The sequence below is a fragment of the Lepus europaeus genome, chromosome 4, assembly GCF_033115175.1.
Source record: "Lepus europaeus isolate LE1 chromosome 4, mLepTim1.pri, whole genome shotgun sequence".
In the NCBI taxonomy this organism is placed as follows: domain Eukaryota; kingdom Metazoa; phylum Chordata; class Mammalia; order Lagomorpha; family Leporidae; genus Lepus; species Lepus europaeus.
In genome coordinates, this window is record NC_084830.1 from 85061546 (window position 1) to 85073557 (window position 12012).

Genomic DNA, 12012 nt, shown 5'->3' on the forward strand with positions numbered 1-12012 from the left:
GAAGCTTATAGGGGCATTATTCGTAATAGCCAAGAGGTGGAAACTGAAATGTTCATCAACTGATGAACTAGATAAGCAAAATGAAGTATATCCATCAGCAATAAAACCGTGTCAAGTACTGATCTAAGATATCACATTGAAAAACTGTGCTAAATTACAGAAGCCAGACACAAAAGATCACATGCAAGATTGCCTGGCTTCAATTACAGGAAATGTCCCGAATGTGCACATTGACAGAGTTGGCCTCTGCTGGGAGTGAGGCTTGGGGGAGGGGAAGCTAGAGGAGTGACAGCTAAAAGGTATTCCTTTCTTTATGAGGTGATGAAAATATTCTAAAACTGTGGCTATATTTGAACATATCAGTGGATGAATTGTTTAGTGTAACACCTGAGTAAAGCTGCCAGAAAAAGGAAAAAGTCACAGAACCAGTTATTTCAACAACTAAGAGACTGAGGACCCATAACGTTGTTATTTCAAGTCCCTGTGGCCAACAAATTGGTAGTTTATGGGCACGCATCCGTTTTCGTGCCTAAAATATTGAAAATGTGGAAGTGCAACGGTGGGTAAAGGTTGAGTGCGGAAGAAGGATCCCGGGCTGGCCTCAGGTCCTTGGAGAGCCCTTGGGGCGGCCCGTTTGGGGCGCCTCGGGTCACCGCGCGCCCCTCCTCCGGGCCTGAGTCACGACGCCGCCGGAGTCCCCACGCGAGGATGCTGCGGTGAGCGCGGCCGGGACGCCGCGGGGCCCTGGGGCGCAGCGTCGGGCTCTCGGCCGCCCAGCGGCGCCGCACGGAAAGCCAGGCCCGCGTCCGTCCGCCTTCTCCGCGGCTGCTCGGGACCTCCTCGGCGGGCGGCGGCGGGGCCTGCCCGCGCGCCGCGCGCCCGCCCGCCCGCACCTGCCCTCCATGGCGTTTATCCGGAAGAAGCAGCAGGAGCAGCAGCTGCGGCTTTACTCCAAGGAGAGGTGCGCGCCGTGCCGGGCTGGGCGCAGAGGCCGGGGCGCCGGCCGGAGCCCTGAGGGACGGCAGCCGGCGCCTGCGGGCCAGGCTCAGAGGCGGGGGCTGGGCGCGTGTGCGGGGACCGAGGGCCGTGGGCAGAGCGCTGGGACGCGGTCAGACGACCGGGGGCCGGGGCACGGGCGCTGGAGCCGGGCGGAGCGAGGCGGAGCCGGCCGGCCGCGCAAGTCCGGCGCGCGGCCCGGCTCACCCGGCAGGCCGCGCGGCGCCGGAGCCCCGCAGTGCGGAGCCGGGAGCTCCCAGCGAGGGTGCGCCGTTGGACTCCCCACGATCCCAGACCCGAACCGGCGTCGGGGCTTGTCCCACCCGGGCTGGACGGGGGCAGGCCTCGGGGGGTGGAAGTGGCTGCCTCACAGCCGCGGCGCCCTTTCCCCGCCGGCTGCTTGGGCCACCAAGCAAAGGCAAACTCGCTGCCGCCCGAGTGGGCTGGGAGGGACGCGGCCGGAAAGGCCCTCTTCCGAGGCCGGCCCGGCTCCTGCCCCGTAGCCGCTCGCTCCCCGGGCGTTCCTGAGCGTGAAGACCGGGCGTTGGAAGGCGCGGCGCCGCGGGACAGGCGTTCTCGCGGGCGCCCCGGCGAGGACGTGGGGTCCCGCTAGGGGAAGTGAAAATGGGCCCACGGCAGCGCCGCTTCCGACTTGCCAGTCCCGTCCCGGGGCAGAGCCTGTCCTCGGAAAAGCTCGCCGTGGCCGTAAGTCTCCTCCATTTGTGACCGAAACACCCTGCTGAGCCTCGGGCGTGTGGTCCGGGGTGCAAAAGGATCGAGGGCGAAGTCACTGGACAGACACGGCGTGGGTGGGGAGAGCTGCGCCTCTGCCCTGCTGGGCTCCTTGCTGGTACAGGTGCAGACTTGCGTGTGTGTGTGTGTGTGTGTGTGAGTGAGAGAGAGAGAGAGACAGACAGACAGACAGACATTTGTATTTGTCTCTAGTTAAGACAGAAAACACGGACGGCTACTTCAGAAACTTTGTGTTAAAGTACCATCAAAAGATGATGGTACTTTGGTGCAAGATAATGAAGAAATCCACGCATCGCTTTTTCATAATATGTATGTTCCATAAACCCTTTGCAGACCCCTGGTATCTTGGACACGGCTTGGCTAACGTGTTTTTGGTAGTGTGGTTGCGATTCAGCCGCAGGAAGTCTTGTTTGTTAAATAATAGCTGGGCTGTAAGTGACATAACTCGCACTTGCGCGGATGCTCTTCTGACTGCATGTGCGTTGTGCGTTTCCTGTGGAAAGAGCTGGGGGGAGTTTGTTCAGTGTCAGCACCATGAAGGCTTGTTGGTATTCTGTGTGAAGATGGACGTTCAGGTTTAAGTTGTAAGAACTTGGAAACGCTTGAGTTGCCACCAGGCTGTATGATCGAAGTGTGGCTTGTAACAGATCTCTGGCCTCCTTGATAAACAGGAAAACCTGTCTTCTTTAGAGCTGCTTGTTCTTTCGGTGGAGGTCATTTGTGTTTGATTGGGTTAGCGTAGGTAGCAGTGCAGTGTCACCGCAGACCAAGTCTGCACTTGTCTTTCCACTTGGAAGCTGCGTTGTTAGCGTCCGTTGGTCACACCTGGCCAGCAAGCAACACTTAACAACCAAGACGTTGATCCTCAGGAGGCATCAGCTGTTTCGGAGCTTCAGTCATCTGAAAAGGCTTGCGCCACGTGTTTTACATTTCTTTCAGTTCTACTTGCTGACTGCTCAAATTCTTAACGCTCTGCCCCATGATTTTGCAGCCTTAGGCTGATGCTCAGGCTGGAACTAGGATGGTGCCCACAGACTATGGCTCCAAAGCTCAGGCATCTGTCACACAATCAGGTGTGGACTCGAGGCAGGCAGGCTCTTTATGAATCTTAGAAATTTGTCTGGAAAGACATGACTTTATCCGGCCTCAGAGTGACCAATTCTGCAAAGATTTTTTTTTTTTTCTAGCTTATGCCTTGCAAACAACAGACAAATTAGGGAAAATGACTGATACAGGTGATGACTCTCACTTAACCCAGAGAAATATTCCTTTCCTTGTTACAGAGGTTACACAGGTGAGGCCCCCTCTCATTGTGAGTTCTTTGGATCCTCTGGTTGCTGACTTTGGGATTTCAGACTTCTGCAGCTTCCAGATAATGGCCCCAGCATAGACAGACTGGACGTTAGCTTTCATTTTTCTTATTGGTAACTTGATGCTGTTGCATTTAGAGTAAGTGATATTTCTCCTGGAGTAAAAACAGAGGCTGAGAGATTGTTGTACTGATGGTTCACGCCGAGGTGCTGGCAGAAGAAATGGAGAAAAGTGGATTGATTGTAGATATTTTCCCGAGGTAGAATTGATAGCTCTTGGTGTGGTGGATTGCATAGGGTGATGAAGAATCCCAGTTTGTATTGTAGGATAAAATACAGGATACACAGTTAAATGCAAATTTCAGAAAAGCAGTGATATAGGTATTTTAGTAACAGAATGTTGTCTGTTTATTTGAAATTCAAATTTAACTATCTTGTAGTTCTGTCACTTTTCAGCCTTTTGGCTAAGAGCAAGTATAAACATGGTAATTCTGCTCACATGTGAATGACCTTATAGTGCTGTTGTTTATTTGCGATGTTTATGAAGAAATGCTCTGGTAGTTTTTAGATTAGAAAGCTAGAGACTTGGCCATTCACATTAACTATCAAGAGTATCCTGGTTAAGATTTAGAAGACAGGACCCATATTGATTTTATTGATTTTGAAAGTCCTGTGCAGGTGTGGATGAAAGTAAATGTAAAAGCATTTAAAAGACAGTTCACCTGTCTTCTATGTAAGGCCGCCACAAAACACAGCAAACACTGAGTTAGAGGAAAGGTTTATTGACGGGTGGGGTAAGCCCAACCTGGGGGGGGGGGGGGGAGGGCGAGAGAGTAAGAGAGAGGAGGAGAGCATAAGAGAGAGATCAAGAGAGCATGTTTAACAGGAACAGGTCCTGTTAAACTTTTGCTGTGGGGAGGGCAGGGAAGTAGGAGTAGCGAATCCCATTAGGGTAGGGATGGGGCTGACACCGGTGTTGGGCCTTGGGGTTTAGGACCAAAGCCTACTGTGCAATGTGGGGACTGGCTGGGCCTACGATGGCCTGGGAGGCATAGATGGTGCCACACATAAGTCTGCATTCTGTGGTGTTGTGGGGGAATGGTGGATGTGTGCAGTAGGTTAGCAGGTGAGAATATTCTACAAACTACTGCTGTTTAAGATATTCCTCTTCAGATTTAGGAGTAGACTAATTGTTAAATATTTTTGGTTTTCACATCTTGTGCTGGTGATAATACAGTTGTTTCTCTTTTGGGTTCCATAGAAACTTAGATGGTAAGTTCCTTCTGAGGAAGAGCTGTACTCTTGTCTTTACAAGAATAAATCACTTAGTTATAGTGGTAAGCTACCATGCCAAGCTAAAACAATAGTGATCTGGAATTCTCTCTTAACATCCTACATTCATAGTCTTACAGGCACTATGAGATTTCAACTTTGCTTCCTTTGGTTATACTGTTATTAATTTCTTTTACTCAACATGTTTTTTCATCAGTTGAATTTGTAGTCATTTTTTATATTAAAAACTTGTTGAGAGGGTGAAGTGATTTGTTATACTTTAAGTCTTTCATTTCTGAGGCTGATTATGTAGACTTCATCTTTGCAGGATATGCCATGTGTTGAAAATACAGATACATTGCAGAATCAGCACTCAATTAGTCAGGAATGTTTAAATCTACTTAATAACTTGAAAAAAGTTATTTTTCTCTTCTAAGATAGTCGCAAATAATCTGATTTAGACAATTTCATTGGCCTTATCCAGAAAGCATTACTAGTGTATCTCCTTATTACCTTCTTTGCTATTTCAAGCTCTTTCAGAATGCCTATTATTCAGAAGGCACAGGAATCTATGCATAAATGGATTTTGAGTTTGCTGTGTAATTTTGATTAAAAAATATTTTAAATGGCTTTATAAAATACATATGAATGGCCATTTAAGAAATTCAGTGCTCGATGTCTTCTAAATTGCATTGTGATTTCGTCATTCACCCACTAGATATTTAGAATTGTGACTTAAAATTTCCAACTCATAAATTTTTTAAAAAGATTTATTTATTTATTTGAAAGGTAGAGTTAGATGGGGAGAGGCAGAGAGAGAGGTCTTCCATCTGCTGCTTCAGTGCCCAGATGGCCGCAATGGCCAGAGCTGCGCTGATCCAAAGCCAAGAGCGTCTTCCAGGTCCATCTTCTACTGCTTTCCTAGGCCACAGCATAGAGTAGATTAGAAGTGGAGCAACTGGGACTTGAACTGGTGCCCTTATGGGATGCCAGCACTGCAGGCAGCAGCTTTACCTGCTATGCCACAGCATCAGCCTAAGATTTTTTAAATATTTATTTGAAAGTCAGTTACAGAGAGGAGAGGCAGAGAGAGAGAGGTCTTCCATCTGTTGGTTCACTCCACAATTGGCAGCAATGGCCAGGGCTGCGCTGATCCGAAACTAGGAGCCAGGAACTTCTTCTAGTCTCTAACACAGGTGCAGGGGCCCACGCACTTGGGCCATCTTCTACTGCTGTCCCAGGCCATAGGAAAGAGCTGGATCGGAATTGGAGCAGCCGAGACTCAAACTGGTGCCTATATAGGATGCTGGCACTACAGGTGGCGGCTTTACCCGCCACAGTGCCAGCCCCAGCTTCCAGATTTTTGAAAATCATCTTTTCATTAATTCTGAAATATTCAATGAATAGTTTAGAATTATTCTCTTGGCACATAGAATCATTTATGAATATGTAGTGACCTCTTCTAGTAATGATTTTATCTGTTTTATCTGATGTTAATATAGCTATGTCAGTTTTCTTTTGGCTATTAAGTTTTTTATTTTTAAAGTTTTTTAACAGATTCAATATAGTTCATAGGTACAGTTCTAAGAATATAATAGTTTTTTCCTCCTCCTCTACCCCTCTCTCCCTCCTTCTCTGTTGGCTATTTTCATTGTATAGAATTCTTCATTGTTCTCTTTTTAACTTTTATATCTCATTAGGTTTTAGGCTTATTTCTTGTAAGTAATTGGACTTTTTAAATAAATTATCTTGATAATTTTTGTGTTAACAAATTAGTTCATTCTATTTATATTTTTTATTACATGTAAGTTTGATACATGGCTGCTTTTTTATTTTTTATATCTTCCCCACCCCCAACCTGCTCCCTCCTTTGGGTTTAATAAGGCCCCTGCTCCCTGTCACTTTGCCCTGAGGAGTATGGAAAAAATGTATTTTATTTTTTCTTTTCTAGTTCTTGCTTTTGAAATTTTAACATATTTAAGGTCTGAAGCTAATCATTCTCTTTGCCCTTCTAACAGAAACTTGGAATACCTAACACATCATTTCTTTCTTCCTCTTAAATAACTTGATGAATTTTTATTTTTCAACAATGTTTTTTCATCTATTTGAAAGGCAGAGTAATGACAGAGTGCATATGCATGCGAGGGAGAGAGAGAGCGAGCGAGCAAGAGCAAGCGAGTGTGAAAAAGAGACATATATCTTCCATCTATTGGTTTACTCCCCAGATGTCCAGAGTAGTTGGGTGGGGCCAGGCTGAAGCCAGGAGCCTAAACTCCATCTGGGCCTACCTGTGAGTGGCAGGGGCCTGAGTGAGCTATTTCTTGCTGCTCCCAGGATGCATTAGCTAGAAGCTTGATCAGAAGCAGGGTAGCTAGGACAGGAACCAGGCACTCCAATATGGGATGCAGGCTTAACCTGCTATGCTTGCACCTAATTTTTTTTTTAATCCTCTCTTTACAGTGTTTGCTGTTTGTATAGATATAGATTGCTTTTTCTTTATTCCTCCTTCTTGGGTTCCTAAACTGAAATCGTTTTGGAAAATTTGGAGCTAATCCTTTAGCTCTTGGAATATTACTTTTCCCCCGTTCTTTGATGTCTCAATGATTCTGTAATTTGTCTTTTCCATGCGTTTAGAGTTATTTAAATCCATTTTACAATTTATCAGTTTTCTCTCTCATTGCTTAATTTGCTGTTTAATCTATTTAAATTTTTAATTTTAATTATTTTAATACATTTATTTATTTATTTGAAAAGCAGAGATTTAGGGAGGGAAGGGCAGGGAGGAGAGAGAACACGCAAAATCTTCATCTGTTGGTTCATTCCCCATATGGCCACAACGGCCTGGACTGGGCCAGGCTGAAGCCAGGAGTTTCCTTTTGGTCTCCTACATGGGCACAGGAGCCCAAGTATTTGGGCCATCTTCTGCTGTTTTCACAGGTGCGTTAGTAGAGAGCTGGATCAGAAGTGGAGCAGCCAGGACTTGAACAGACACCCATATGGGATGCCAGCACAGCAGGTGGAGGCTTATTAACCCTCTATGCCACAGCACTGGTCCCTTAATTTTAAATATTTTTAAATTTGTCTACTTGGTTTATTTTTATAACAATTCATTTTGTTCTTTAAACTTAAGGAATTATTTGTGTAATACAAAATATTTATAGTCTTTACAAGTTAGATTGTTTATTCCTTCTCTGACTTAATCAGTAATTTTACTTCCTCATGTTTTATGATTTTCAATTGTGATTTCTTTTCCTTAGAGGTTTTTTGTTGGAAATTCTAACAGACACAGATTTAAAGGGTATTTTTCCAAAAAGCTTGTATTTCTGCCTAGGGCAGGGGAAGGACCACATTTATTTTTCTTGGATTTTATTGTGCCATCCCCTCTGAATTTCTCATAATAAATTGAGGGTCTCTGTTACTTGAAGGGCTAGGCAAAGACCTCAGGACAAAAGGCTGCTCTAATGCCTGCTAACATCTTTGGATTTATGCTGTATGTTTGTTTCCCTTTACCTCAGCCAAACATTAAAAGATTTTTAAGTAATTTATTGAGCAATTTTATGGAGATCTATAGAGAGATTGTTTTTTGGACATTTGAACTGTTATAGTGGTATAAATGAAATTCCTGATGATTTCTTTAAGCCCAGTTTTATTTAATGAATCTATAGACTTGTTGATTTAAAAAAAAAGCTTTTGAGGTAATTTAATCTTTATCTCCCCAGTTTTATATTTGAACACGAGGCCTAGGTAAGTAAGGTGACTGAATTAAGGTCAAGCAATAATGTCATGAGCTAAGACTAGAACAAATGTTCTCTGGTCCAAGTCCAGTCCCTTTCTACTGTAACATACTGCTTCTGTTTTAAATATTAGGCATGTGACCTGCTGAGTACTACTCATTTTTATGTGGGATCTCTGAAATTTCGAGTGATTCAGGAATGACTGAAGCCTGGGTTATGTTGAAACTAGAACCTTGGTACTAAACGTATGGACCATGGGCCTGTTGTGGGAGAAGTGGGGGTTTACATTCCTGTTCCAGGAATCCCAAGTGCAGGCACAAATACGGTGCACAAAGTGATAATGTTTATCTAGAAGGTAAGAAAGCAAGCACATACACACGTGGGCATAGTTAGAGTAGGCTGGATAGAGAAGCAGGTCAGGGAAGGGAAGGGGAGAGGGGAGACACCCTCAGCACCTTCTCTCATCCTTGTCTCCAATGGAAGAGAGCAATCACCTCCCAGTATCTCCTTTTATGAGGTGGCGTGGATACCTGGGAAGTTTATGACTCCTCCATAAAATTCCAGGTAGAGATTAATATACATATTTACATGGAGACCCTTCCCCAGGTCCTGGATGAACATCCTGGGAAAGGGAGTGTTCTGACAGAGTAGAATTACATGGGGCAGGGCCTTCTGGTTTGTGGCTGCCAGCTCAGCTAGCTACTTTATCCCTTTTTAGGCCTACAGTGTGAGCTTGCCTGGAACTTGTTAGAATCCAGGCCCCCCATCCCCATCCTCTACCCTGCCCCGAGGTGTGCATTAGAATCTGCATTTTAACAAGATCCCCAGATGCACATAAAGGTTTGAGAAGCACCACTCTAAATAAGTATTCATCTTTTTTGTTGTTGTTATCCCTTCAAACTATTCTTCCATCTTTATGTTCTTGATAATATATTATGGAAACATTTCATGGAAACAATCTACTATGATCCTTGATTAAAAAAGATATCGAGGGGCCAGCGCTGTGGTGTGGTAGGCTAAGCTTCCGCCTGCAGCACCAACATTCCACATGGGCACTAGTTCATGTGCAAGCTGCTCAACTTCTGATCCAGCCACCTGTTAATGGCGTGGGAAAGCAGTGGAAGATGGTCTCAGTGCTTGGGCCCTGCACCTGCATGAGATACTTAGAAGAAGCTCCTGGCTTCGGATAGGCTCAGCTTTGGCCATTGCGGCCATTTTGGGAGTGAACCAGTGGATGGAAGACCTTTCTATCTCTCCCTCTCTGTCTGTAGCTCTACCTCTCAAATAAATAAATTTAAAAAAAAATCTTAAAGAAAAGATCTTCTGTCCACGGGTTCACTCACCAAACTGTTGAAAGAGCTGTGGACAGGCCAGGCTGAAGCCAGGAGCCCAGAGATTCATCCAGGTCTCCCACGTGGGTGGCAGGGGTCAATGCACTTGGGCTATCTTCTACTGCCTTCCCAAGTGCCTTAGCAGGAAGCTGGATCAGAAGTGGAGCAGCAGGGACTCAATCAGAGCGCATATGGGGTGCTGGTGTCACAGGCAACTGCTTAACCTGCTGTGCTGCAATACCAGTCACCAAGAACTTAATTCTTAACATTAAAGAAAAATGATCAAGATGCAATGAAAGAAACCTTCGACTGAGAGTTCATATCAGATTATACACATGGGGAGCAGATCATATTTCTAAGGATGCAAGTATTGGAAGTTTATAGAGAAGAAAAAGATAAGTGTAGATTACTGGACTGTTTTGGAAAGCATATTGACCAAGGAAGTTTGTCAAACTGTCAGAAATAGAATTCACAATATCCAGTCCAAATGGTATTTCCAGAAGAGTTGCAGATAATCGGGAGATGTGGTTGTACAGGTAATGTTCCTCTGAGCTTATAATATTTATAAACTATAAAGCAAGAAAGTTATACACAGTTAGCTTTTAGAAGGTTAAAGTCCCTGTATGAATGGAGGTTTTAAAAAATACTGTGAATTTTTAAAAAGCCATAAAAGTAATCTTCTAAAGTTGTTTTGGAAATGAGGTAGTATTAGGCTGTTGCCTGGGGCTAGCCTAATAGTGCAAGGCGGATTTAGGACAGAAAAATGGTTCTTATTTTGCACTCTGTTCCTGATAGCATCAGACTGAAAGAGACAGGATGAGCTTTCACAAGACGGGTGAGGTGAAAGGGCATGTGTGTGCTTATGTCTCCCGGCGTAAACTCCTGGGAGAGTTTGAGTTGAGCAGTTTTTCAGTTTAGAATTGTTTCAGTGATCCAGGAACTTTTTGAAAGTCTTTTGAGGTGCTGAAAGGACAGATGTATGTAGTGCTAATTCTGGAGGAGGCAGATAATTTATAAACCACCAGAAGAGGAAGTAGTCACTAGTCTCCAGCATGAAGTCACTATGGAAGCAGATCTTGGTAATCTGTTGATGAAGTTCTGACCCATGGATCAGGAAAATGCAGTAGATTTAGTTAATCTGAACTTTGGCAAGAAGGTTTGTTTTTGAGATGGTTTAGTAGCAGGATTAAGAGAGGAAAAATTAATGTTAGTACAAGTTAGTTGAAGTAATATTGCTTGAATGGTGGGGCCTCAGAAAATGATACCCAGAAATAAAGCACTTTGGCATTCTGAGTGCTTTGAACTGTGGAAAGTTGGAAGGCCCCAGAAGAAAAATTTCTCTCTGATCTTCTGCCCTCTGGACTCCCACTTCTTTGTCCCTTGAAGAGAGTCGTAGAAACCAAAACTTATTTTCCCCATAGCCAGATCTTGAAGACCCTCATTCCAGAGAGGTCCTGCTGCATACCCAGGAAGAAAATCTGCACAGAAAAGCCAGAAGAATCTGGACTGACAAACCTTGCTGGGCTTCCTCCCTCATTCTGTTGCCGTGACATAATACCTTTTTGTCCAGATTTCGGCACAGAACCTAAACATAAAAATGGAGGGTTTTCCCTGGGTTTTCATTGCTTAAGTCTCTCATGTCGAGTACATTTGTTATGCTTTTTTCTTGTTAACTGTCTTTTATTATACGATGGGTAAGGAAAAGTATGATACCCTCCATCCCTTTGACTCTTCAACTCTTCAGAGATTGCTGTCCAGTATATTACTGGGGAGATGCTTCCAATGGTTGGGGGAGCAGGTTGGTGGTCATACCCTGGTCTGTCCAACAGTTTTCTTATTTTATTCCTCATATCAGAAATAATTTTCAGAAGCTTAGAAAAATGTCCAGTTTGATTACACCAGCCCTCTTTTGGGGACATATAGTCCAGGTTGATCTAAGGACGGTGTTGGGGTATTGAGAACAGAAGTGGCAAGTACATAACACTTGCGGATGTTCCTGGGCACCACATGTGTCACCTGAGTATCATGTGCTTTCTCCCATTGAGGTGGTGTCATACTCAACACAGTGAAGCCTGTTTTATATCTCCATTCCATAGAGAGGATCGAGTAGCAGAACCTTAATCCACTGTCAATACTAATCAACAAGATGTTGAATGACTTTTGAATGAGCGTTACTCCATAAGGACTGTCTGAGTAGAGCTATTTTATGTTGTTCATTGGGTGTTATACTTTAAAATTCACTGACATGAGGGTAGGACAATATATTTTTAGGACAAAAATTGAATTGCTCAAGGAAGAAACTTATCTAAAGAGAATTATACCATACTTCCTTAAACACTGATTAAACTAGGCAAATACAGGACCCAGGCCAATAGTCTCCTAAAGAAACAATTTATAGTTGTATAGAATGCTAATGGATTAGACCAAAATTTCAAAAACAGTGATTTAGTTTTTTAAATATGAGATTATTCCATAGAATGTAATTTGAAAAGCATTGTTCAAAATACCATGAAACTTAATTACAATTTTTACATAGAAGAATTGTAAAGCTGGTGTAACTTCAGTAAAATGAAAAAAATTTCGGAAAAATTCCTTAATCTTTTAACTTTACATGAT

The 12012-nt window shown here is 44.0% G+C and overlaps 1 protein-coding gene across 3 annotated transcripts in view; it reads left to right on the forward strand.

Annotated features, from left to right (window-relative positions):
• The first annotated feature begins 863 nt into the window (after positions 1-863).
• Positions 864-12012, forward strand: part of NSMAF (neutral sphingomyelinase activation associated factor) — a 66344-nt gene continuing 55195 nt past the window's right edge. For 2 of the 3 annotated variants that reach the window (XM_062188466.1, XM_062188467.1), the window contains exon 1: positions 864-961. In XM_062188466.1, coding sequence (XP_062044450.1) covers positions 903-961 — 59 coding nt within the window. In that variant the 5' untranslated portion in view covers positions 864-902. Of the gene's footprint in view, positions 962-1620; positions 1702-12012 lie in introns of those variants that run through there. The other variant, XM_062188468.1, reaches the window with a different exon arrangement.